The sequence below is a fragment of the Marmota monax genome, unplaced genomic scaffold (assembly GCF_021218885.2).
Source record: "Marmota monax isolate L192 unplaced genomic scaffold, Marmota_monax_Labrador192_F-V1.1 WCK01_AAM20220418_F8-fsc00024, whole genome shotgun sequence".
Taxonomy (NCBI): Eukaryota; Metazoa; Chordata; class Mammalia; order Rodentia; family Sciuridae; genus Marmota; species Marmota monax.
Window position 1 is genome coordinate 25,426,351 of NW_026695224.1, and position 24,344 is coordinate 25,450,694.

Sequence of the window (24,344 nt, forward strand, 5' to 3'; positions counted from 1 at the left end):
GAGAGCCAGTGAATGTGGCTTTATTTAGAAATAAGACCTGTGATGTCATCCAGTTAAATGAGGTCAGACTGGACCAGGGTGAAATCTCACTTCAGGATGACTGGTGTCTTCGTAAGAAGAGTATAATATGGATACACGGATGTGGAGCCACAAGAAAGAACACCTTATGAAGATGTACGCAGGGACTGATGGGACAGGTCTGTAAGCCAGGGATAGCAGAGCCCTGCCGGAAGCTGGGAAAGACCTGGTACAGGTCAGGGGTTCCAGAAAGAACCAATGTTGTTGATATCTTTTGTCAGCTGCCCAGCCTCTAGAACTGCAAGAAAATAAATTTCTGTTGTTCTAAGCCATTCAGTGTGTGGTGCTTTGTGCAGCCCTAGAAAACTAACACAGCATCATTGGAAATGCGATCCTTTGCTGCAAATAACCATTTGTGTGCTATTATTTTATTTTCCCACATTTCCTTTAAGAACATATTTGTGAGTCAGGGGTGCAGCTCAGTGGTAGAGTGCTTGCTTGCTTAGCAGGCGTAAGGGCCTGGGTTCAGCCCTAGCACACACATGCACGCGCGCACACACACAAATCTGTGATATCTTGATTTCTGCAAGATAACTACTTAATATTTCTTTCAACCTTTTACTATGAAAAATCTCAAATATGCAGCAAAGCTGCAAACATTTCACTATGAATACTTACTTGCATCCCCTGTACTGAATTTCCCCATTCACATTCTATTATTTCTTTTTAAAAATAATCCTTAAAAGGCATGTGTATACCAACACGTAACTCCTGAAATTGTGAGGTCACATCCTTAGATGTGAAAATGAAATCTGTGCCAAGTTTATTTATCTCTCCTTTCACCCTCATGGAGTATCTATTGATATAGTAAAAAAAAAAATGTACTGACCTTAACTAAGGCTATAGAAGTTTTAACAACTTTATCTTCTTGTAACCAGTGTTCAAATCAAGATATAGAATATTTCCACCACCCCAGAAAGTCCCAGAAATCAATAAGCTTTCATGCAATTCTAATGAGGGAAACAGAAAATAAGTGGGGGAATATATTTCTCTTGGCCAGAGGGTCAAGAAGTTTGAGATTTACGGGGCTGTTTTTTTAATATCACCATATGCTAAATAACTCTTTAATCTCCAAGAGAGGTACCAGGCTCCCTGCTAGCAAACATGACTGCTTTCTGGTTCTCCTGGCCTCTGGCCATCCCCACACACATCCAACCTGACCTATGGGCCTCTCCTCCAAACACAGACTATAAACATTGAGCAGGAAGGGTGCACAGAACCTCCCCCCCCCATGCTGAGCTCAAGGGCAAGGCTGCTTCCACATTCTCCTTTCACACCCCTCCCTATCTGTGCATTCCCCAGCTGGAATTGCTCTCATTCCATGACTGCCTGGACAGCCCCCACTTTGGACCCTCCTCCACCCCTCACCCATGGGTTCCCTGACTGGGGCCTACATCTACATGGGGTTCCTCCCTTGCTCTGGCTCTCCGACCTCAGGGTCCCAAGCAAGCTGGGCAGCCCCAGCCTCTGAAAGTCAGATTCAACTGTGTCCCCAAAGCCAGCAATGTGACCGAGGATGAATCTTGGCTCTTACCCTGCCCTTTGCCTTTTCCAGTGAAGCATAATCTTGGCTAAATTGAAAGTAGGAAAAAACAAGTGAATGTTAAAAACCTAATAAAAAATTAGTGATCCCATTGGCCCAGAATACTACAAAAAATAGTCTTTAAAATATATGTAAATGATTGATATGTGATAAAGTTGTCTTTTAAAAAATAGGAAAAAGATTATTTCATAAATCTACTAGGACAACCAGTTAGTCATTTGTGGGGGGGGGGGCAGAACTTTAGGGAAGTAAAACATTTAGAACAAGGAAAAAACATTAAGCAGAAACTTGTTAGAAGGATGCTGAGAGTTTCTTTAAGTATAAAATCGTAAAACAGGGAGGTCTTTCTAAGAATGATCAAACTGGGATGTTTTAACTACATGGAAAATTTCAAAGCTTGTATGGAGAAAAAAATATTAACCAAATCAAAACATAAATGAAAAGTGAAGGGAAAAGAGTAAATTAGATGATGGAGAAGGGGTTAATATCCTTTATACCTAAGGAGTGATCATAAATCAATAAGAAAAGGCAACCAGGCAATCAGAAGCTGGATGAAGGCTATAGATACGTGCAAATAATTCAGAAACATGAAAAGACATCACACCTCTCTTATACATTCTATAAATACAAATTTAACCAATGAACAACTTTTTTCACCTATTGGCAAAGGTAAAAAATACTGATAACATACATCATTGGCAAGACTGTGGAGAAACAGACATTCTTAGACATTTTGAAGGGAGTTTAAATTGGTTTAAATTAGAGGGCAATTTGGTAATATCCATCAAAATGTAAAGTGCATATTATTTTAATCTAGAAATTTCAAACCTAGGACTATATTTTACAAACTTATTTGCACTTCTATGCAAAACCACTGTGTAAGGCTGCAATAAGTAGAAAATCGACAGGAATAGCTATTTAAAAAGAATGAAGTAAATGGATTCTTTTTCCTCTCCTGCTGATGTTGTTAAAAAGTACAAAATATGACTTTAGGCAAAAAAGCAGCAGTTTGTGGACCAGAATGTATCATATGATTTCTCTTTTTTTTTAATTTTTAAAAATTTTTTTATTTTTTAGTTTTAGGTAGACACAATATCTATATTTTTTATTTTTATGTATTGTTGAGGATCGAACCCAGCGCCCTGTGCATGCCAGGCAAGTACACTACCACTTGAGCCACATCCCCAGCCCCTCATATGATTTCTTTATGCTATAAATAAAGGAAGAAGGGCTGGGGACATAGCTCAGTCGATAAAGTGTTTGCCTCACATGCACAAGGCCCTGAGTTCAATACCCAGCACCACAAAAAAAAAAAAAAAAAAAACGAAAGAAAGGAAGAAGACTGTGTGTGCACATATGGAATATTTCTGGGAGGCTGCACAAGAAGTTATTGACCTTATTTATAGAGGGCTTAGGGTGGGATAAAAGGAATATTAAATAAATATTCCTTTATTTAAATTTTGTAAACTACATATAACTATGAGAGAGAAAAAGGTGGGATTCTACAGTATAATTTTCATCAACTATCCTATCCTCACCCTGGTAAATGGAAGACTGCTGAATATGATAAGCCTTTAACAACTCTAACGAGATGTCCTTAGCGAGTATCGATTAATGTTAATTAGAACCAGAATTTCTGGCTGGGCATGGTGGTCCACACCTGTAATCCCAGCAATTTGGGAGACTAAGGCTGGAGAATGGAAAGTTCAAGGCTAGTCTGGGCAATTTAGTGAGATCCTGTCAAAATATAATAAAAAACACAAAGGGCTTAGGATGTATCTCAGTGGTAGTATCCCTAGGTTCAATTCCCTGTACCAGTGGAAAAAAAAAAAAACAAAAAACAAGAGACAGAAAACAGGGGCTGGGGTTGTACAGGTGAGGCACTGGGTTCAATTCTCAGCAACACATTAAAAAAATAAATAAATAAAAATAAAGGCATTGTGTCCACCTATAACTAAAAAAATTTTAAAAAACAAAACAAACAAGCAAAAACCAGAGAGGGAGGGGATGCTGGGGAATGAGACTGATCAGATTATATTGTATGTGCATATGAATATGCCATAATAAATTCCACTACTGTGTATAATTAAAATACACCAATAAAAAAATAAACAGTTATGGGACACAGTGGACTGGAAACAGTCCAGGACCACGTTCCTTCTTGGCACTTTTAGCAGGTACTGTATCCTATATCTGGAACAGTCCAGGGGAACCCTCTGAAGGCCACAGATCTTGGCTACGTGTGAGGCTCAAAGCCAAGTGGCTCCCTGCAAACTCTGCTGTCATCACTGGCTGCCTGGCTCTGCACCAAAGTTCATGCCTTCCCTTGGTCCTCTGCCTAGCAGGTCCTGTTCCTTCCTCTGTGCCTGGCAGGTTCTCCCTTGACCCAGCTTCCAGGACCTTGATATCTACTCTGGAACATCTTTGATGCCCTTAGCCTAGAATAGAGACGGTATTTAGAAAAGGTTGCAACTAGGAGTCAGAACTCCAGGAGTAATTTCTTTCCATAAGGGAACTTCTGTCAGTCTTTACTTTAAATTCATATGTACATAGTACAGCATGTGTTACAGTCATGACATGTAAATCTTCCTGCAGGACCTCTTCCCCAGATCAGAGCAACCGCCATCTTGGAAACAGCCTGATATTGACTGTTGAGATGGGCTGACAGGCCCATTGGCTGGGATCAGCTTGACTCCATGGGGTCAAGGTGGAGGAGGAACTCTCCTTTGGAGGGAGTTCAAGCACGGGGGAAGCAGCAGCAAGAAGTGTCCACTCCTTTATTCCCTTCCGCTAACGGCTCTGCTCTTAAGCCTGTTTGATGCACTCTAGTGTGTCACCAGCATGTACTTCAATGATGTTTTGTAAAGAACACAAACAAGGGAAACCCAAATAGAAATGACTTTAGAAATTCCCTCCCTTCCCCTTGGAGGGTCACCTCTGCCAGCCTGACATTCCAGAAGTAATGGCAGTCTTGGGTAGTGCTGCTCAGAGTCACCACCACAGTGGCTTGACACCTTGCACCTGGTAGAGTAGCAGGGCCCCTGAATGAAACATGTTCTACCTCATGCAGATGGACTCACATCTTGAGGGCAATTGTCACCTCCCAGGTGTCCCCTCTTGCTCTCTGTGGGTCTGGGAGAGCTCTGGTGAAGACAGGATACCAGGCAACCTATGTCAAGTTTTTGGAAGGAGCTGAGGGTCTGAGGGCCAACAAAGTCACCTTGCCCTGAATAGCCCCCCGTGACACACAAAGTGGACAGGAACCTTAGCTCAGCAGCTGTCTTCCTGATCTGGCAACCCCTTTCCACATTTAACAGGAGAGAGACTTGTTCACCTCCCTGCACACCCCTGCTCCTCCACCTCAGCTTAGGCCAGACACTAGTGACGGCCAAGCAAATCAGACTAACCTCTGGAACATCAGGCCCCTTGGGGAGCATTCTGGGGGCCACAAATCATTGTCATTTCAGGCGCCCCACAGATGTGGGATGTCTCACAGGCCCTATTGCTCATAAAGGAAGTAATTCTCCAGCCTGGTTCAACTAAAATGGCCTAAATTCAAGACTCCAGGGTGCAGCTGCAGTAAATAAGGATCCTTACAGTGCCTATGAGTCCAGAGGTGTCTTTTCAAGCCAACACATCACCCCTTTTTGCAATTTGACCTCCAGCCCCTCATGCTATGGAAGGGCAGCTGCCAGGAGATTGGGGTGTTTGACCCTCAGATTAATCAGTAACTGAACATGCAGGGAATGAGTCATGAGTTGGGGGAAGGAGTGCCTGCTCCACTCGGAAAATCTCCCTCACACAAGTGCACACATCACCACGTGTCATCCCAGAGACAGAGGTAGTTGATGAGGTCCAGAAAACAACCAGGTCTAGCCTAAAGATTCTTCTGTCTTCAGAGGCCTGACCTCAGTCCCATCAGAGAACCTAAATTGTTCCTTGTCCCTCTGAGCTTCAAAAGAAAAGCCTTTGCACTTCCTTGATTTAATCTCAGGCAGAAGAACTCTCCCTAATGGGTACAGAATGGAAATACCAGTCACCCAGGAACCCTACATTCCAGGATCTCTTTGAGTTACAGGTTTCTTCATTTGCCCTACCCATGTGAAGAGTTCAAATGGAAATCTCAGGGAAATATTTTAAAAAATGTAAATCACTATATAAACTTAAGGTTCGTTACTGTTAGTTCTACAAGGGTCATTGTCATCCAAGTGCTCTGTAAGTCCTTAAAGATTCAAGTTGCAAAGGGCAGCAAAGATCATGAGTCATTTGATGACATAAAGTCAGTTCCTGGTCACACACTGACCACCTCCTTTCCCAACTCTGCCCAGCCCATCTAGGCCAAGTGTTCTCTCTTTAATGGTCGGAGTTGCTATCGTCGGACAAAATGCAGTGTAACAGGGGGCTGGGGTTGTGGCTCAGCAGTAGCACACTCGCCTAGCACGTGCAAGGCACTGGGTTCAATCCTCAACACCACATAAAAATAAATAAATAAAGGTATTTAAAAAAAATGCAATGTAACAGAATGCAAAGCGAAACTGAAAATCAACATCAAAATATCAAAATTTCATGAAAGCCACAGAGAACTATTTGACTCACAACTCCATTGCCAAATAAGGATCTGGCAAAGTTAGGCCAGTTAACACCAGAAGATAGGTGGGTATTCAACAAAGGATGAGGCCCTTTAAAAGAGACTGACCTGCTTATCAACGGATCAAGAGACTCTCCACCCTTAGTTACCTTTGCTTGACTGGCTTTACAATCGTGCTGTGAATGTCCAAAGTGGAGTTTTGAACATCATATTGTACTTTGGTACAAATTTGTCAGAAAAAAGGCAACATCTGTATAAAACAATACTACTTGACTTATTATCTTTCAAGAATGGGTGCACAACTGCCATCTTCATCCTGAAGACAGTCCCACCCTCCATAGCAACCTTTTGCATATATGAGGGTGGTCCCCAAGATGGCATCACCACCTAGTCTTCACTGTGTAGGTATGTTCTAAGATTCTCCCACGACAAAACCCCCTACCGGCACACCTCTCAGGACTTTTCCCCATGGTTCAGTGACACATTTACTTTTCCATGTATTTTTCAGAGATAATCCATTGCCATCCCCCAATCTCTAGTCCCATTTTCCATGAGATTTTTGGTTTTCATTTAAGGTAGAGTCACTTTAAGAGACCTTTAATCCCAGTCTTACAGGTCTCTTCTACTTAGGTCCGAGGAACAGCTGAATGTTTTCATAGTGCCCTGTGTCCAATCAACTTAAGCCGTATACCCTCGGCACTCCAGAGGACTTGTCTGGGATGAGAAAGCAAGCACCCGGGAAGCCAGGCTGGTCTGGCCTTTCCTCTGATTTAGGATAATATAGGATCACAGAAGCTACCTTTATTCTGTCCAGTGTAGGGGCTTCTCATTCTACCCCAGCAATGGCCTTAACTGACTTAAACTGAACTGACTTAAACATCTGAGGTTGGTCTTTGATCTTTGTGAATAAATGACGCCCTGTTCCATGAACTTCCATTATTACATAAGGAAATCCCTATTCTGGAGTAACTAAGGAGGTTGTTACAAGTTACTAGCATTTGGAATTCACAAATGAAAACCAGCCATTCCTAGAAACCTCCTAAAAACTTGGATTCCATTTTTCATTAGGAAGCCTTAGCAATGCCAAAAAAAAAAAAAAAAAAAAGTCCTATTGGGCATAGGAAAATGTAGAGAACGAGAATTCTATCTACTCTTCATCTTCAAGGAGAAAGTATGACTAATTCTCTTAGATAAGTATCAACCAAGTGTTTTGGAGATTGTATGGCTGGCTCTGTGTAATCCTGTGTACTTGCAACAATGGAATTTTTGGCTTCTAATCTTTTTTTCTTTTTTTTCTTCTTCTCCCTCCCCCTCCTCCTCCTTCTCCTTCTTCTTTTCCTCCTTCTTCTTTTTGATTAGGACTGGGGATTTAACCCAGGGACATTTATACCACTGAGCTATATCCCCAATAGGAACTAAAAAAAACTTTTTAATTTTTTATACTTTCAATTGAAGGAGATGCTTTCTCATTTTTAATATTTATTTTTTAGTTGCAGTTGGACGAAACAATCAATCAATCAATCAATACCTTTATTTTTTTAATTTTTACATGGTGCTGAGGATTGAACCCAGGGCCTCACTTGTGCTAGGCGAGTGCTCTACTGCTGAGTCACAACTCCAGCCCCTCTCTTTTTAATTTTGAGATGGGGTCTTGCAAAGTTGCCCAGGCTGGCCTTGAACTTCTGATTCTCCTGCCTCAGCTTCCTGGGTAGCTGGGATTATAAGTATGTGCCACTGCCACTGGGCCTGGCTGCTAGTTTTCTTACAACAGGACTTTAAAACGTCTTGGATGCAATGTAGTTCAAATATGTTAAAGCAAGTTCTCCCAAATTTGGTTGCCTGGTACTGCTATTTAAATACACTGCAATCTACTATTCAAGGTAAGAAAACAAAGTATTTGGATAATTCTGCTTTGCGCAATGCCTCATAATATAAAATCCCGAGTCTAAGGTTTATATTTCTCAGTTATAAGCTTTATGAGTACTGCTAGTACAGAGCTTCTCGTTTCCCGATTTTTAAAAATATTTATTTATTTTTTAGTTGTACTTGGACACAATACCTTTATTTTATTTATTTATTTTATGTGGTGCTGAGGATCGAACCCAGGGCATCACACGTGCTAGGTGAGTTCTCTACCGATAAGCCACAACCTCAGCCCCCCGATTTTTTTTTTATTATTATTACAACAGAGCTCTTTTTCCATCAGAGAGAAGAGCTGGTGGGGAGAATGGTTGTTAAAGTCATCTGCCCACTTCAGATGAGTAGATTAGAGAAGACTTTGAACCACTGCCCTGAGATAATACAAGCTTTAGAGAAATTTACATGAAAAGACACCAGAAAAATTAAACAGGACTGGAAACCCAGGCAACCTGGGTCACGGCTATGCATACCATTGGACACTGACAGCCACAGCCCTATGAGCAATATGGGCCCTTGGTTGGTGTTTTCCAAGGTCAACTTGACTCTATCTCTTGTAGAGACTGCCTGGCATGGAAGATACTCTGCTTACTCGGACCTTGACTAAGGGCAAAGGTGGAAATGAGTGAGTCCCTTGCTAGCCCTCCCTCCTTCCCAGCAGCTCTCTACTCTTCCAGCTAATAAACAGAAAAGAGATTTTTAATTATTTTTTTACATTTTAATTCCTGGAGCATCTTGTGTATACCAATATTATTGCTTTCTTTTTTCAATTATGCACATAGCTGAGTTTTCCACGCAGCTCATTCATTCATTTATTCAAATATCTTTTTTAGTTCCTATTGGTACTCACCAGTGTGCTGGTGTGTCCTAGAGAAACCCAGATGAATCAGACAATTCCAGTCCTCACAGAGTTTATGGTTTAGTAGAGAAGAGAGCAGAGAAGATCAGACACATAGTGAAAGTACATTAAATGAGGAAGAATGTTACGAATGATATAAAAATAGGTAAAGTCCTATGAGAATTTGGGAGAAGGAGAAACGGTTCTAGATGAGGAGGTAAAGGAGATTCTGTGTGGAAGACAAAGCATCTGAACTGGACTTAAAAGTTACAGCAATGGGGAGCCCTTGAAGACTTAGAGGCATGGCCATCATTCAATCGAGTGCTCTTTAAAAAGCTTCACAGGCAACAGGGTGCAGAAGAGACATGCCCAAGACACTGCCGCACTGGGCATAATGGGGCACTTGCCAAAGCAGGGTAATAAGGGGAAATGCTCCAGAAGGGAGAACAAGGATCCTGAGGACTGGCCTGTCATCTCAGTTATTGGCTCTTTTTTTTTTTTAAATTATTTGTTCTTTTTCATTATACATGACAGTAGAATGTATTGACATATTATACATACATGGAGTATAAGTTCCCATTTTTGTGGTTGCACATGATGTGGAATTACACTGGTCGTGTATTCATATAAGAACATAGAAGAGTAATGTCCGACTCATTCTACTGTCTTTCCTATTCCCATTCCCTCTCCCTTCCCTTCATTCCCCTTTGTCTAATCCAGTTTACCCACCCCCCCACCGCTTATTGTGAGTTAGCATCCACAGATCAGAGAGAACATTTGGCTTTTGATTTGGGGGGATTGGCTTATTTCACTTAGCATGCTAGTCTCCAGTTCCATCCATTTACCGGCAAATGCCATAATTTCATTCTTCATTATGGCTGATAAGTTACTGGCTCTTGACCCTTCTTTCTCCAGCTACTACCTGTCTTTTCTCTTCACCGGCCTATGAATTCCTTAGGTCAGGGCAGGCAATGGAGGTAGTGACTGTTAAGAGGAAAACACTGATGACCTTTGAGGCATGATACCGAGTGAAGGAGGCTGGGCAGCCGAGTGCATGATTCCATCTCTGTGCAGTTCATAGACAGGTGCAAGTGGTGACAATGGTGAGCACAGTGGCCGCCTCTGGGAGGTGCCGTTGGCTGGGAGGAGGCAGGAGCCCACCATAGGTGCTGAGACGGCCTTACATCTGAATCTGGGTGGTGGTGACAGAAGGGCTACCTGGGTTTAAAAAGTCACCAGGCTGTACATTTAAGCTTTGTTCACTTTTCTGGGAAATGAGAAGCAAGAGAGACCAGGAATGGAGACTCAGAAGAAAGGATGAGCAATACAGGTGGTATGGTAGGCAGATTCCCTCCCTCTTGTCTGTCCCAATGGGGACATTGTCTGGAACCTGTATGTTACTTTACTTGTCAAAAAGCACTTTACAGATGTGATTAATTTAAAGATCTTGCGATGGAGGATTATCCTAGAGTATCTGGGTGTGCCCATTGTAATCACAAGGTACTTATAAATGGAAGATGGAAACAGAAGAGTCAGAGTAGGAGAAGTGATGATGGAAGAGGCAGCCCGGGGGGCCATGAGTCAAGAAGTACTGGCAGTTGAGATGGTGGATGAGGCTAGAATAGAGCTTCTAGAAGGAACATGGCTCTGCTGCTCATTTCTGACTTCTCTCCTCCAGAACTATAAGAGAATAAATCTGTGTTGCTTTAAGTCACTAGGTTTGTGGTATATAATTATAGGACCAATAGAAAATGGATTCATGCAGAAAACCAAAAGAGTAAGGCATCCAGAATCCAAGCAAGGAAGGAGTAGCAAGCAGAGGCAACGGTCAGCTTGTCAGGAATCACTGCCAGGCCAGGTAAAGTGAGGTGAGAACTGACTACTAGGTTTGGGGAAGTGAAAGTGTTGGCGGTCCTAGTGAGGGCTGCTTCAGTGTCATGGTGGGTTTAGAGACATTGGGGATCTTCTTACCTGTCTACATAAATGAAGACTACATATAGACCAATGACGAGTGTGTGTAACACAAGAAAAAAGAAGAAGGAAAGGGAGGATGATGGGTGCTACTCAGGCATCAGTTTGGGTTACTTTCTGGGAGTCTTTCCAAAGATGGTTACTCTTGTGTTTCTGGGATTTCTGCTTTTTTTTTTTCCTGTTTTCCCCCAGAGAAACCTAGTTTCTCACCTTCTCTTTCAACTCTAGGTCTTGAAGCTATTGGCTGAATTCTGGGGGTGATAGTAGGAAGCTCTCCTGGGATCCGTGCTTACTCCAGGGTGGGCATGGAATGCCAGTGACTTGGCCCCTGATGCTCTGTCAGTGGACCCTGGCTTTATCTTCTAGGTAAGACTTGGCTGACACTGCAGCTGGCCACAGCCCGGAGGTCCCAGGCAGGTAGTGAAGGGCAGTGACTGCTGATTGACCAGGCAGGGTCCAACTGAAGGCCCTCTTGCAGGCCAAGTGGATCTCAGTCCCTTTGGACTAGTCAACATCTCATCACCATCCACGCTACAGGTGGGGGCAGTTTAGCAAGTTCCCCCAAGCATCCGCTTTAATCTGAGTTCCCAGCTCAGATCAGCTTTCCAAGTTGGGCTGTGCTGGAGATGCTCTGGGACCTGGGGTAGGGTGGGAACCTCAGGTTTTCCTGCACTTAGATCTCCTCCCTATTGTCCATCCCCATTTAATTACTCAAGCCCTGAAGCTCTGAATGGCATCCCCAAACCTGGCAGAACCACACATGGTAGAATCTGCCGAGTTCCCAGATACTCAGAGACAGACACACTGTGGGATTAGGTCATGGTGACCAGAGACCTTCAGACATCAGGTTACCCCAATACCTGTGGCTGGAGTGTTGTATCTGGGAAATCTTTCTCCACTGTATTCTCAAAGAGAGGACTTTTATCCAGATGACCTCTGGATAAGACCTCTCGAGGTCTATTTTAATAGTTTTATATTTATTTTAAAAATAGAAATAGAAAGTATGAGCCATTCTCTGACAGTTATCTTTGTGGTGGCAGGTTTGGGCTTGGAAAAGAACTCTGGTGAGATTGTAATGAAAGTTTACTATAAAAATGCACATTCACAGGTTTCTCACATATAATTTCATATCTCTCATCAATTCCAGAAACGATCCACAGAACATAAGGATTAAGATGTCCTGCTCTGCATGTTTTCCAAAGTGTGACATATACTCCACTGGTGGAGCCCAAGCTAATTTAGGGAACACAAGGATAAGCATTTCTATTTTAATAGTTTTACATTTATTTTAAGAGGTATATAAAGTCTATAACTTCACTAGTCTTATCACCTATGGTGAGTAAACTGTAAAATTAAAAGTGAGTTAATATAAATATTAAATATATTAGTTCAAGTGAAATGCCAATTTGGACAGAACTGTGACAGCCATTCATGGATGATTGAAATCTAGAAAACATGGTATCTATCTTGTTGTTCTATTTCTTTTTCAAAAAGTGCTGGTTGCAGCTCAAGAAATAGACTTCATGTCCACAGTTGGAAGAACACTGCTCTTACTGCTTGGTGTGAGGAGTTTGATCCTGCTGACCCCTGAGAGGACAGGGATGATGACAAGAGGGCCAGATTTCCCAGCTCAGCCATGGCCCTTTACTCGCTCAAAGTGGGCAGCTCAGCTTCCCCAAGTTCAAGGCCATGGCCACAGCAGAACTTGTCTCATTCTCCTCACAGCATGTTAGCTCAAACAAGTTTGACTTGTTTTATGTATGTGGCTTCATGTGAGTGTGAATGTGTGTGTAAGTGCGTACATAGAGGGGGGTGGGGCAAAGTGGGGAACAGGGGAAATGAGCAAGGCAGGGGCCTTCTCCTTGGAGGAGTCAGTATGTTCCCGTCCTAGGACCAAGCTAGGGAAGAAGGACCCCTACAGGGGCACCATTTAGAAATGAGCCCCAAACAACAGAGCTAGTCCATGGCACTTACCTCTTGCTCCTCACACTAGAGGAGCAGGTGGGACTTTCACCTCAACAGGTATTAGCACCCCTGGTCCAGAAGGAGATGAGGGACATGGTGAAGGCAGCCTGGGGGTTGCTAGGAGAACTTAGCTAGAGAGAAGAACACGAATGTCTCCTCTCCATCTAGATTTTTCTCCAAAAGGATACCCCATCCCAGATTTTTCCTCTGACCACTTCTCTCCCCAAATTTAAGGAGAACCTTATTCTTTGTACTAGTTTCTAGATTAGAACTCTGTCAACAGAAACTGACAGGCTCTGGAAAATGGGAGGACTGTGGCCATGTGGGTCAAGTTTGGGCCATGAGTTTTTGGTGCACTGTTACCTTTTTAGTTTTCTCCACGTTCTCAGGTTGGGGCCCAGAAATAAGGATGCCTGAGACATGGCCACAGGGTGAGTACAGGGGTAGGAAGCAAATGTGGACTCAGTATTCCCTCTGAGTCCTTCCTGAGGGTCAGGCAAAGCAAGACAAAACCAAACCCCAGTGCTGGGTGGTTGGCACAGTTGGCAGGTGGGGGTCATTCAGAGCAGCTGGCCAGGAGTGACATTCAGAAAGGTACTAAGAGGAAAGGCTACACCTCAAGGCTCCTGTCTGTAGGACACATTACAAATGCAGGTCAGGACCCATGAGCCATCACAAGCATGGCAGTCTCTAGTATTCTATTCTGATCTCAGTTTTTCTTCTATCTATGGCTAAACCTTCTGCCCCTTCATCAGGACCTGACACCAAGCATCAACTTCCAAGATTAAATTGGGCTCCCACTTCAGAATGCCAAATCCAGGCATTTTATCTTTGGTAGTCTCCCAAATTTGTACCCATCCCCCCCCCCCCATCACAGCCCCTGCAGTACAAGTCATACAGTAGCTTTCTGTCTGGTCTCCTCACAGACCCTTGCGCTCCCTCCATTCATTCTTGGCACTGCAGTAAGGTTACTCATCCAGAGATGCAAATCTGACCATCCCACACCCCTGCTTGAATCTCTTCCCTGACTTCCAATACTTCTATCGTCAAACCCCAAATTCTGAGCACAACTTATTGGCTCTATGTGATCTGGTCTCTGCTGATCCCTGGCCTCTTTCCACAACCTTCTCCTTGCCCACCAGTCTCTGGTCACGCAGGTTTTATTTCTGTCCCTTTCTCTTCAGAGCCTTTGCACATGCTGTTCCCTCTGTCTGGAATGTTCTTCCCAGCACCTGCCTGGCTAAGCCTCACCCATCAGTTAGCTCTCCACGTAAATGTTGCTTTCTCAAGACAGCTTTCTCTGAATCCCTCCCCTCAAGATCTATACTTGATAACACCATGTAATTAAATAATTATCATGTGATTAGTATGCCCCCCCACACCAGCTGATTTATCCTATGAAGGCAGGAACCATATTCTTTTTGTTAATTGGTACCCACCTGTACCTAGCACAGTGCTGTTAACCCATTAAGAAACCAAGTAAGTTACTGAATAAATGCTGAAGAATTAGGCAAGATGGCCCAAAAGGAGCTACCCAGAATAGTGAGTGGCAAAGATATGAAAGCAAGAGCTAGCAGTGGGGAACAACTGTTGGTTTATATACAAGCATGATAGCCCCAGTGTCACCAGTCCTACCACCCGGCTTGGAGAACAAGGAATCGGCTCACTTCTGACTTGATTCCACCTGGAGCCCTGTGGATAGGGATTGTGTGCCTTGCCTGCCAATCCTTAGGATGGAGACAAGGTTGGTTTTGCAATCAAGTGCACTTGGCTTTTCCACTAACTAAATGTTTGACCTTACACATGTAGTAGTCTCTCTGAGCCTGCTTCCACATCCTAAAATGGGGATAACCAAACCTACCCTGATCCACTAAAGGTTTAAATATCACAATGAGCCTGCATTCATTATACAGCAGTGTGCAGCTTAGAACACAGCCTGGATCCAAAGTGCTAATCCCTTTTCCTCAGCAAAACTGGCAGATGCCTTTCATTTCACTCTTCCACACCCACACCATCATGCAGGATAAGAAATAAAGGGACTTCTGAGGAGTTGGAAGACACGGTCCACACAAAATACTGTGGGGACCTCTCCACCCACCCAGGGAAGCTCTGGTGCAAGACTAGCCTTCCTCCACCCTAGGAAATGCAAGTTAGTTTGCAGAGCTTGGGATGTGTGTCTCTTTGAAGCAGGAATGGGGTGGTATGGGAGGGGAGAACAGATGAGCCTTGAAACCTATAATTCAAACAAAAACTAGAGGAGTTGCAAAGACAGAGAGGCTGATAAGGGAAAAGGAAGGAAAGACTGGAGTTGTTGGGGCTGGAGACAGAAACAGGGATCCAAGTTGTCAGAGTTGGAACAAGTTGGAAGGATCAGGTAACTCGGGGGGGTGGACGAATTTGAGGATGGAGGCGGGTTAAGTAGGTAAGGCTGGGAAGGAACACCAAGCTCCTGGTGAAAGGAAGGAGGGCAGTGACCTGTTACCTGGAGAGAAGAGAGGGAAAGCAGAGGGAGGGGAGGGCGGGGGCTGTCACCTTGCGTCCTCCTAGAGGGCAGGTGCTCTGGACTCGCCCTCAAATGGAGAGCTGGGGGAGGGGTGGGAGAGGAGAGAAGGGTGTGACTCCAGTCTGGCAGTACCTGCAGGTCCCCTCGCAGCTCGCCCACGTAGAACTGCTCCAGCCAGCGGCGTGCGTTGTCCGAGTGTCTGTGCGGTGGTCCGTCCAAGTCGGCGCTGATGTCCTGACCCGCCCGCGATCGCAGCAGCTGCTCGCCCCCAGGATGGTGCCGCACGAAGCCGGTGAGGTCGTAGAGGCGGGCCCCGCGGCGGACCCAGCAGGCACCGGCCGCCAGGCGCCGCTGGACCTCGGCGGGTGAGAAGGAGGCGGCGGGGGGCGGAGCGGGGACCATGGCTGGAGACCGGAGCTCGCCGCTTGAAGTCCGGGCGTCTGCTCGGCGGCCGCCCAGCGCGCCTCTAACATCCCGGGAGCCCAGCGGCCGCAACGGGCCCGCCGCCACCGCACCTGCTCATTTGCATGCCGCGCTCCGATTGGCCGCTTCGCGGGACGAAGCTGGAGCTCGGACGGGCCCCCTCCCCATTGGCCCTCAGGAAGACCCGGCGCGACCCGAGTGGGGCGGGCCGAGCGCTGAGCGCTGCCCGCCAGGTGGCCCTGAGCAGGTAGAGGGCGTGCCGGCCAGGTGTGTCCGGTCACAGGAGGAGGGCGGGCGAAGCGAGCGGAGCGGGTGGCTGTCCCGACGGACAGTCGAACACCCTCTGTGGCTTAATCGCCACTGGAATAAGTAACTCTTCTGCTGCAGCTGCAAGGGAGAAATTGACACTATTGGATCCTCTGGCTCTTTGAGTTGCCAAAGAGGGAGAAGCAGGGCGGGCGTCTAGGGTAAGGCGGGTGGGACACTTGCCTTAGGTGTAAAATCGAAGGCATCACCCCGAAACTCAGTAATCACAATATATAAATCTTTTATTTATTATTGTTATTATTTTTTTGTTCTCGGAGGACACAACATCTTTGTTTGTATGTGGTGCTGAGGATCGAACCCGGGCTGCACGCATACCAGGCCAGCGCGCTACCGCTTGAGCCATATCCCCAGCCCCCCATCCCTCTTTAAATATTTTATTAGAGTCAGAGTCTCGCTGAGTTGCTTAGGGCCTGGCTAAGTTGCTGAAGCTGGCTTTGAACTTGCAATTCTCCTGCCTCAGCCTCCCTGGCAGCTGGGATTACAGGTGTGCGCCACCACGCCCAGTTAATATTTTAATGTGATAGTTAAAAGAATTATATCGTTGCACAGTCTGAATTACTTACTTAATGATACTGAATTGTACACTTAAAATGACTGAAATGAGGGTGAACTGGCCACTTTTTGTGGAACCAAGGGCAGTATATAATGAAGCAGGGTTGTGAAAGTGCAAGGCTGGATCACATTTTTATTTTGAAGTTTGCCTATTTTGTTCATTGTGAATTTTTCTTTGTATTACTTTTGAATTCTTCAAATGCTACATTAAAATATTACTTGTCTTGAAACTGAATTTTTTGGCATGCTCTTAAATTTTGCACCAAAGGTCAGTGCCTCATTCTCTCACTCTAGTTGTGGTCCCTGGAAGAGAACTCTGAAGAATAAATAATACTGTCTTTGTTATTAAAAAGTTTGTGGGGTAAAGGCTGCGGGTTGTGTTGAGGGACAGGGCTGAGTGTGTTCATCACAATTTGTTTAGGATAGGACGCAATAGCACACAACTTTACTTGCCTAGCAATGGAGAACCCCCTTGAACTCATGATTGGTAATCAAAGATTTCTGTTTCTGAGGACTGCCCCATCCTGCTGTCCTTTGCCCTTCTAAGGAAAAGGTATCTCAAGATTGTTTCTGTTTATGCCCTATTGGGGCCAGTGGTGTGGGAAGCTGGCTCACATGCCTCAGGGGCCACCCCAACAATAGAAGTGGCCCAAAGTTGGAGTAGCTGTTCTTTCCCTGTCTCCCTTCCAGACCTCTCCTGACTCAGCCTCAGGGAGTAGGCAAGAGTCCTACTGAGTCTATGAATTTACTGTGAAACAGCCACCCATCAGGGCTAGAGGCATTTCATCACTTTGCTTTCTCAAATAGTAAATACATAGTCACCCTCACTCCATTTCCACACCTACTCTATTCCAAATACTCTGCATGTGCCAGAGCAACACTCATAGGTGAACTCGGGTACTTCTGGCCAACAGTATCTGCGGGACACCCCCTTTAGGTTTCTTACTATTGCCTTAAACTGTCATTGTCTGAAATTGAACAAACAAGCTATTCATCTATTCAGAATTTTAACTCTCACATTTTTTGCCCTAATAATTCCACTTCTAGAAATTTGATCTTGTAGATATACTGTATCAAGATGTATGAATAATACTATTAATAATACTATTATTTGTTGACTAGAAATAGACCAAATATCCATTGTTATGAGAACTTATTAATTCATTATGATATATTTAGACCATGAATTGCCAATTAGAAAGAATGAGATAGATCTATCTGTTCTGATTTGGAACCATCTCCAGGACATTGTAATAGAATACAACAAGAATACTGTGTATAACATGCTAAGGATTAGTTTGGTGTTTTAATTATTCTCTTAAAATATTTTGTACTTAAACAAAAGAGTATATGTAAGTTTTAAAGCACAAATAGCATAATTAACTCCTTTGAATCTGCCTCTCCACCCAAGAGCTGTTACCAAAAACTTGTATCTACTTCCATACTCCAAACTTTCCCTCTCTGCCTCCTGTTTACCAAAAGGTGATGACTGTCCTGACTTCTGTACTTATCTTTCCTTTATTTTTAATTTTTAATATTTTTAACACATCTATGTATATGCCTATGGAGAATATTGCTTAGATCAGCTTGGTTTTAAGTTTTATGAAAATCATTTTTATTGAATGTTTTAACTTTATGTGACCTTGAATGTTTCACTCAATATTATTTAAAATTCATGCATGTTGTTGAGGGTCACCGCAATCCATCAAAATTGATGGATATTCATGTGATATTCCACTATGTGAATTTATTTGTTCACTTTCCTTTTCCTCTTAACAGAAATTTGAGTTGCTTGTTTCTTTACTTCTGTTTTTTAAAAATAGTTTTTAATTGTTGATGGATATTTATTTATTTATTTATATGTGGTGCTGAGAATGGAACCTAGTGCCTCACACATGCTAGACAAGTGTTCTTCCCCTGAGCTACAACCCTGGCCCTCTTCATTTCTATTACAAACATTCTTGTGCGTATATCTAGGAGTGCAATTGCTATGAGTGTTCAAATTTACAAGATAACATAAATTAACTTCTAAATGGTTATGCTAATTTTAAATCCCTGTGAAAGATGTATGAAAATCCCTGGCCCTAAAAAATTGACAACAAGACTAATATGTCTACTCTATCACTGATATTTAACATTGTATTAGAGGTTCTAGCCAGTTGTATAAGAAAAGCAAAAGAAAAGGCCTAAAGAGCAGTAATAAAGGAGTAAAACTCTACCTGTAGATAACAGAATTGCTTACATTGAAAATCTCAGCAAAGAGGGGGGCTGGGGTTGTGGCTCTGTGGTAGAGTGCTCACCTAGTACATGAGAGGCCCTGGGTCTGATCCTCAGTACCACATAAAAACAAATAAACAAAATAAAGGTATTGTGTCCGAATACAACTAAAAAATAAATATTAAGGGAAAAAAAAAGAAAATCTCAGCAAAGAAACTAGACCTGACAATGAATTTAGAAATTCCACAGAATCCAAGGTCAAAATATAAAACTCAATAGTATTTAAATTATATAGCTGCAAATAATTAGAAAATATTTTAAAATTTTATTTATAATAGTGCCCAAAAATACAATGTATGAGAATAAATTTGACAAAAAACCTAAAACTTTTAACTAAAAGCTACAAAAGTGCTACCAAGAAAAATGAAAGAATCTATAAATAAATTAAATATGTAGCCAAGCCCAGTGCCGATCACCTGTAATCTCAGCTGCTCCAGAGATTGAGACAGAAGGATCAAGAATTCAAAGCCAGCCTCAGCAACTTAGAGAGGCTAAGTTGCTCAGACATTAAACAACTCTGTGAGATCCTGTCTCTAAATAAAATTAAAAAAAAAAAAAAGGATGTGGCTCAGTGGTTAAGTGCCCCTGGGTTCAATTCCCAGTACCAAAAGACGAAAAATTAAATACATGGATATAACAAGTTACAAAGTTCATGGATTACTACCTCAATATTTGATCCCAATTCTCCTCCAAATGATCTGAAGGTTCAACACCATCCCAATCATAATTCCACTGTATTTTAAAAATATGCTTTTGTAGTTGTAGATAGACACAATACCTTTATTTATTTATTGTATGTGGTGCTGGGGATCAAACCCAGTGCCTCATACTTGTGAGGCAAGCACTCTGCCACTGAGCCATAATCCCAGCCCTCCACTGCATTTCTTTTTAAAAATTTTTTAATTTATTTTAATCAGTTATCCATGACAGTAGAATGCATTTATGACTTTGATTATCATACGTAGATGGGATATAATTTCTCATTTTTCTGAGTGTACATGTTGCAGAATCATATTGGTCATGCAGTCACATATATACATACAGTAATAATGTCTGGTTCATTCTACTATCTTTCCTATCTCCACATCCCCTCCCCTTCCCTCCCATCACTTCCCTCTACCTAATCTAAGGTAATGCTATCCTTCCCTAGTGCCTCCTGCCTTATTGTGAATTAGCATCTGCGTATTAGAGAAAACATTCAGCCTTTGATTTTCTGGGATTGGCTTATTTTGCTCAACATGACATTCTCCAACTCCAACCATTTATTGGCAAATGCCATAATTTCACTCTTCTTTAAAGCTGAGTAATATTCCATTTGAGTATATATACCACATTTTCTTTATCCATTCATTTATTGAGGGACACCTAGGTTGATCCCATAGTCTAGCTATCCTGAATTGAGCTGCTATAAACATTGATGTGGCTGCGTCACTATAGTATGCTGATTTTAAATCCTTTGGGTATAAACCAAGGAGTGGGATAGCTGGGTCAAATGGTACCTCCACTGTATTTTTTAAAAGAAATTGATAACTTGATTCTGAAGTTTATATTGCAATGTGAGGGTTCTAGAATAGCCAAAGCAAGCTTGAGAAAGAACAAAATTTTAAAATTTATACTTCATGACTCACAAGTTACATATTCAAGACAATGTGGTACCCACATAAAAACCAAGAGATTGATGGAACAAAATAGAGCACAAATATACTCAAAGTTTAGGTTCATTTTGTTCTTTTATCAAATTATAATTTATATTTAATAAATGTTGGCCTTTTTAGTATAATTTTATATGAGGTTTGAATATCTTCTATACCCTTCTAAGGGTCAGGTTTCTCCTTTTGTAATACCATGTTGTCTTTGTTATTGTAGCTTTATCGTTTTTTTTTTTGTTTGTTTGTTTGTTTTGTTTTGTTTTCAGTCCTGGGGCTAGAATCCAGGGCCTTGCACATGCTGGGCAGCTTCTACCATTACACTAGATCCCCACCCCCTATAATAAGTCTTGAATCTGGTAAGTCTACAACCCTCACCCTATTCTCCTTTAAGAGTGTCTTGGTTTATGCCTGGATTTTTCTTTTTCCCTTTATGTCTTATAATGATTTTTTTCCTGCTTTATGTTTATTTTGTGTGTTATATTTCTTTACCAGCTTTATTTTGGTTAATATGAACCTAGTATATTTTTGTCCATGTTTTAACCTTTCATTTTGTTTTTTGAGATGGGGATCTTGCTATGTTGTCCAGGCCGGCCTCAATTTGCCATCCTCCTGCCTCAGCCTCCTGAGTAGTCAGGATTACAGGTGTATATCACTGTGCCCATGTTTTTTATGCTTTTGCTTTTAATCTTTGTATAAACATATGTTTAGAAACATCCTCTGTAATCAGTGAATCATTGGATTTGTTAAAAGTTTTCACTGACAGTCTTTGTCTTTTAATGTTGATATTTAGTATATTTACATTTTATGTAATTACTAATATCTTTTTAAAAATATATATTTTTTAGTTGTAGTTGGACACAATACCTTTATTTTATTTCTTTAATTTTATGTGGTGCTGAGGATCAAACCCAGGGCCCCACACATGCTAGGTGAGCGCTCTACCACTGAGCCACAACCCAGTCCTAATATCTTTTTATCTAACATTTTATTTGGGACATTTCATTTGTTCCTCTTGCTTTAAAATTTTTTCCTCTCTTTTTTCTTATCTTCTCCAAAATGGATTATTTTCTCACTTGATTTTTTTCTTCACCTAGTGTGAAAAGTTATACATATTCTATTTTAATGTTTTAGTTATTATTACAATATGTATATTAACTTATCACTTCTAACTTTATGATGAATATTTCATTAAATTTATGAATGAAAATATTTTTTTTACAAGAATACTGGGTAGGTGGTGTTGTGTACTTATTTAGAAGGTACACAATGTCTGGTTGTCTCTTAGTGATCTCAAGATTATTTAGTGGATTCTGGTGTTACTGACCTAGTTCATTCACTATTTTTAAATTATTATTTTTTAGTTGTAGATGGACACAATACCTTTATTTTATTCTTATGTGGTGCTGAGGATTGAACCCAGTGCCCTCCACATGCGAGGCAGGCACTCCACCACTGAGCTACAACCCGAGCATCCACTTATCAGGTGAAACATTTGGCCTTTGGTTTTTGGGGATTGGCTTACTTTGCTTAGCATGATATTCTCCAATTCCATCAATTTACCTACAAATGCCATAATTTTATTCTAAAGAGAAATATTTTAAAGATAGGTGGGGACACATTACATACTGAAGAACAAAGAAGAATGACAACAGATTTCTCTTAAAAAACAATGTGAGCTAGAAAAAAGTGAAGCAACATCTTTTTTGTTTGTTTGCTTGTTTTTTGTTTTATCACAAAGCTAAATCCCCAAGCCCTTTTTATTTTTTATTTTGAGGCAGGGTCCTGCTAGTTTTCCAAGGCTGGCCTTGAACTTGCCATCCTCCGCCTCAGCTTCCTGAATCACTGGGATTACAGGCATGGGCACCATGCTCAGCATGGAACAACATCTTTAGCATACTAAAACATAAAGCTTGTTAACCTGAATTCTACACTCAGTGAGATATCTTTAAGAACAAAATGAGGGAAATAAAGATTTTTTCCAGACATAAAAATTGAAAGAATACATTTAAAGCAGACCTACACCAGAAGAAACATTAAATGAAGTTCTTCAGACAGAAGAAAAATAATGCCAGATGGCAATAACAGTCTATTTAAAGAAATGAAGAACATCAGAGATGACAACTATATGGGAAAATAGAAAATAATTTTTTATCATTATTTAAGTATCTTTTAAAGAAAATTGCTCATTTAAATAAAAACCATAAAAATGTATTTTGAGGATTATAGCACATTTATAGGTAACATCTGTGACAAAATGAATGTTATAAAGGCAGGAAGAGGAAAAATAGACATGTTGTGTGAAGTTTCTAATACCACTTGATGGCAGAGAGTTAAATACATATTCTATAAACCTTAAGGCAACCACTAAATAACAAAACAAAGAGTTAACAGCTAACAAGGTAACAAATGAGATAAATGAAAGCTTAGAAAACACTCAACCCCAACAAGTCAGAAATATAACAAAAAGGGGCACAACAACTAAATGGGGCAAATAGAAAATGAAGAACAAGACAGGAAACATTAAACCTATTAATAATCACATTAAATGTAAGTCTGGTTTCCAGATGCGGTTTTAAAAAAGACCCAACTATACGCTTTACCTACAAGAAATCCACTTTAAATGTGATAACGAATAAGTTCAAAGTAAAAAGATGAAAGAAGATATATTATACAAACAGTAAAGACAAGTAAACTGGGGTTCCAGTATCTCTATAAAGCAAAATATTTTTCAGAGCAAAGAGACTAACCAAGAATACCTAAGGTATAATAATACTTATTAGATATATAATAGACTAATTAAATATTTAATTCATCAAGAGGCGGTGCATGCCTATAATCCCAGCTAGTTTGGAGGCTCAGGTGGGAAGATCATGGGTTTGAGGACAGAGTGGGCAATGTAGCAAGATCCTGCCAGAAAGAGAGAGAGAGAGAGAGAGAGAGAGAGAGAGAGAGAGAGATCGGTTCTAATAATCCTAAACTTAAAAAAAAATGTGGTAAGATACACATAACAAAGTTTACCATCTTAAATATTTTTAAGTACAGCTCAGCAGTGTTAAATAAATTCACAACCTTCAGTACCTATTTCATCTTGCAAAATGGAAACTCTATGTTCATTAACCAATTCCCCATGTCCTCTTCCCCTGGTCTATGGAAAATACCATTTTATTTTTGTGTTTCTATAAATTTACTCTAGATACTTCATATATATGGAACCACTTTTGTCCCTCTTTATCTAGATTATTCCACCAAGCATGTTTCTAATGTTTCTGAAGTATATCATGTTGTAACATATGTTAAAATTTCACTCTTTTTAAGGCTGAAAAATATTGCATTGGATGGATATACCAAATTATGTCTATTAATTCATCTCTGTTGATGGACACTTGAGTTAGTCCTTCCTTTTGACTGTTGTGAATAATACTGCAATTAACTTGGCTATAAACCATACTTAACTTTTATATCCACAATAATAGAGCTTCAAAACACAGGAAGAAAAAGTTGATAGAACTTCAAGGAGAAACATACAAATCTAATTTCAGTGAGAGACTTCAGCACCCCCTCTCAGTAACTGGTACGATAAGTAGATTAAAAAATCTGTAAGGGTATAAAAAACTTTAACAATATTACAAAACAACTTGCTATAATTGATATTCATAGGATACTCCTGAAACAACAGCAAATTACACATATTTTTAAAGTTTTTACAAGATGTT

At 41.4% G+C, this 24,344-nt stretch overlaps 1 protein-coding gene across 1 annotated transcript in view; it reads right to left on the reverse strand.

Annotated features, from left to right (window-relative positions):
• The window catches only part of Fa2h (fatty acid 2-hydroxylase), a 51,140-nt gene extending 35,264 nt beyond the window's left edge, over nt 1–15,876 (reverse strand). The window contains exon 1 of the mRNA XM_046435158.2: nt 15,536–15,876. Coding sequence (XP_046291114.1) covers nt 15,536–15,805 — 270 coding nt within the window. The 5' untranslated portion in view covers nt 15,806–15,876. The remainder of the gene's footprint in view (nt 1–15,535) is intronic.
• Between the last annotated feature and the right edge of the window lie 8,468 nt (nt 15,877–24,344).